The following is a 4,189-nucleotide window of genomic DNA, read 5'->3' as shown; positions in this document are numbered from 1 at the left end:
ATTTTATTTATTTAGTTTTTATTATTTTTATTAATTATATTATTGCTATTATATGATTTTTATTTTATCATTATTTTATCATTTCATTTATCATTTTATTAATTATTATTATTATTATTAATTATGATTAATTATTATTATTATTATTAATATTATTTTGATACTATTATTAATATTATTATTATTATCACTATTTTTTTATTATTTTATTATTATTTTATTATTATTGTTTTTTTTTTATTATTGATTATTATTATTATTTTATTATTATTATTATTTTTATTATTATTATTACTAATTAGTATTATTACTTGTTATTATTATTAATTAATTATTTTATTATTATTATAATTATTGTTATTATCATTATTATTATTTCATTATTATTATTATTATTATTATTATTATTTTATTATTATTTTTATTTTATTTTATTATTATTGTTCTTTTTATTTAGTTATATTTTTTTTATTTTTATTATCTATTATATTTTATTATTTTATCATCTCTTAATATTTAATTATTCTATTATCTATTAATATTTTATCATTTATATTATCTAAGGTAAAATAGACTGGATAACGATGAACAGGTAAGAAACTAAGATTGATAGACTGAGAGCCGAGCTGAACCTGAAATGGACGCGAATAGTAGAATACACTGCTTATAGTCGCTAAGACTTGTGCGGTCGGCGCTGGCTTCCCCATGCGACGAGCGGAAGAATTTTCGTCTCGCCCGAATTTGAAAGGAAAAGGAGCTGCCCCAGAAGTAACCCCCCCGCCCGTTCACCCTCTCTGGACTAACTCGCGTTGAAAGCTCAAAGGATGAATACCTTGCGCAGCTCCGAAGACCGAAAGCCATTCATGCAAGGAAACTAGACGGACGACAAAAAAACTTGTGGCCCGAACATGATATTGCTCTTATGCAAATCGGGTCATTGAATCGGATCATGACGGACTTGAGACAGCTGATTAGCTACTGATCTGACCTGTTTAGGATTCCCCGAAGATAAATGAAAATAAAACAAAAAAATTTGATACCGGCCGGCGCGTTGTTCCTTTGGGCAAGGAACGTCACCTCGATTGCCTACCTAGCCTCTGGGTGGGCAAGCCGAGCCCATGTCAGTTGCCGTTCCCCGACCCGGGTAATAGAGATGGTGACTCGATAAAAACCCGGGCGAAAGCCACGGCAACCACCACCGCTCTAAATTGCCAAGAAAATCGTGGAAATCCATGATCGCCAACGTCCTTGTGGGACAGGACACTTGAAGGAAGAATTATATTATCTATTAATATTTTATTCTTTTATTATCTACTAATATTCTATTAATAATGTTAATGGATAAAATAATAATTATTATTATTAACTGATTCATACGTGAAAAAACAGCCATTGTTGAAATCACTTCCAATACCATTCGTCATTTTTCATTCACTTGAAATTTGTTTTCACATCTTTTTAACAATTACGTTCTGGAAAGTGGCTTTCATAAATTTTTTTTCTTTATATTAATTTTATCATTGTCATCTAGCTCGGAGAATATTGGGTAAAAGAATCAATACAAGAATAAATTATATATTTATTAGTTTAAAAAAAGCAAACATGTTTCTCTTTCAATATCTTTTTTATATTTCGTGTCATGGCTTAGTAACCGTAAGCAGGCTTGGGACACCTGGTCACGTAAGACTGCTGCGTTTGTGTGACGGTGTGGTACTGGGGAACCACTTGGGTCTGGTACTGCGTCTGGTACTGGACTTTGGTCTCGGTGACGTACTGGGGCACCACCTGGGTCTTGTACTGGGTCTGGTACTGCACCTGCGTTTTGTAGACCGTCTGGGTGACGTACCTCGGAACGTACTCGGTCTCGTACTGGGTCTGGTACTGGGTTTGGTACTGGGTCTGGTAGTAAGTGGTTGGGACGACCTGGGTCTTGTACACGGTGCTGTACACTGGGACCTGTGGAAGAGAAAGTGGCGGGGAAATACGGTCAGATGAAATAAAATTTCAGAGGGATCCTTTGAGTAATAGGTAAATGGAGGGAGAGAAAAAGGGACAGAGACAAAGACAGAAGAGAGAGAGAGAGAGAGGGAGGGGGGGGGGAAGAGAAAGAGAGATAGAGAGGAAGAAGAAAGAAGTTCCATTCAATTTCACAGATACGATCTTCTGCCTACCGTATATTAAACTATTGCCATTTGCATATTTCATCAGCTTCATCCTACTGAAAAGGACATTTGATACCAGTCAAAATAAAGCATAAATCTATTCATATATAATTGAAAATAAGGATAAGAAAGAAAAGTACATGAAAACACAACACACACATACACAAGCGCATACATATATATATATATATATATATATAATAGTATATTATAATATATATAGATATAATATATATATAAATATATATATATATATTAGTATGTATTATATATATATATGTATGTATATATATATTATATAATATATAATATATATATATAGTATATATTATATATATATATATTATATATATATATATATAGATATATATATATATATATATATTGTGTGTGTGTGTGTGTGTTCATGAGAATGCATACTTGATTTCCGTTTACATAAACTCATACCCTACTGCAGAGCGGAAATCAACTGTGATGTTACAGTCTATTAACTGCAGACTCTCTCTCTCTCTCTCTCTGTTTTGTGCCTATTATTACCATTTTTTTTTTATATACACACAAAAAATGTGCAAAACAACCACACACGCACACAACACATGTGTGGGTGTTTTTATATATATATATATATATATATTTAATTTTTATATAATTATATATATACAAACACTGCTGTAAAAAATTCTAAAACCCCACTACACGCACCAAACCACCCCCACACTATATTTTATTAACATAATCATAAAAAAAAACAAACCAAATTTTATATATCTACAAAAAGCAACACACCACACACACATATAATATATGATAATTATATAAAAAAAAAAAATATATATAATATTATTATATATATTTTTATTATATATATATAAAAAATTATATATATGCAGGGTTTTTTTTTTCCAACACCCCATTCATTCCACGCGGGAAAAGGCCCTTTTAATTCTTATAAGGGGTTATGGGGCAGTGCCACCCTTCCCCTGATTGGGACCTTCCTAATCAACCGCGGTTTTTTGGCCCGGCGGTGATTCCCCTACGACACAGCGCTAGCGATAGTCGTTTTCTAGTTGGGAATCGAGGTGAAGTTCCTTTTCCCAAGGGAAAAACGCGCCGGCCGGGGACTCGCCCTCGACTCAGTTGTGTCGTGCCAGTCGGTCCGATGCTCTAACCCCCCCGGCCACCGGGCCTTAATATCTTATAACATACCACACAAAACACACCAACAAAATATATTATAATATATATATATATTTTATTATATATATAATATATATGCATGTGTATGTTTATGGTTTTTTTTTTGGAATTTTTCCCTTAATATGTAATCAAATTCCACTTCCCCTCGACCGTGGAAACCCGATCTGGTACGGGTCACGTGTTTGACCTTGGGGTACAGGGGGCCCCGGGTGGGGCTGGGGGCGGGGGGAGGGGGGTCTGCCAACGCCGCTGCCACCCCTGCCGCCACCCTGCCCAAAACTACGGTCCGACATCATCGTGCCCCAAAAAAAAAATATAAAAAAATGTTAAAAAAGAAAAAAAAAAAAAAAAAAAAAAAGATAATGGATATTAAGGTTAAAGTTATTATTTTGTTAAAAAGGGAAAAAAGAATTTGATATTAATTACTGTATTTAATTCATAAGAAAAGGGGAAATGTAGAATAAAATAAAGAAAAATAGTGATAGGGGAAAAAGACCTAATACTATTCCTCCAAAAAAGCGGTGGTTAATTTTAAAGAGTATTAGATTCATAAAATATATGATGCCAAAGAAAATTGTGTAGAAAATTTCAAAATAATTTAAAGGTGGTTCTTAAAATTTTTGAATTGTTTCAGGGATTCAGGCTGTGCAAATGAAATGAAAAAAAATTAAGAAAATTTAAAAAAAATTAAAATTATAAAATTATAAAATTTTAAAAATAATTAATAAGAAAATTTTAAAAATTATAATAAATTAGTAATAATGGAATGAAAAAATAAAATAATATAAAATGAATTTTAAAAAAAGATGAAAATGATAATTAAAAATAAT

At 31.7% G+C, this 4,189-nt stretch overlaps 1 protein-coding gene across 1 annotated transcript in view; it reads right to left on the bottom strand.

Annotated features, from left to right (window-relative positions):
- Positions 1 to 1,566: 1,566 nt before the first annotated feature.
- LOC119589764 (adhesive plaque matrix protein-like) overlaps positions 1,567 to 4,189 on the bottom strand; it is a 27,234-nt gene continuing 24,611 nt past the window's right edge. The window contains exon 3 of the mRNA XM_037938337.1: positions 1,567 to 1,956. Within this exon, the coding sequence (XP_037794265.1) occupies positions 1,645 to 1,956 (312 nt within the window). The 3' untranslated portion in view covers positions 1,567 to 1,644. The remainder of the gene's footprint in view (positions 1,957 to 4,189) is intronic.

The sequence above is a fragment of the Penaeus monodon genome, chromosome 26 (genome assembly GCF_015228065.2).
Source record: "Penaeus monodon isolate SGIC_2016 chromosome 26, NSTDA_Pmon_1, whole genome shotgun sequence".
NCBI lineage: Eukaryota > Metazoa > Arthropoda > Malacostraca > Decapoda > Penaeidae > Penaeus > Penaeus monodon.
This window is presented reverse-complemented; position numbering and strand designations above follow the sequence as displayed.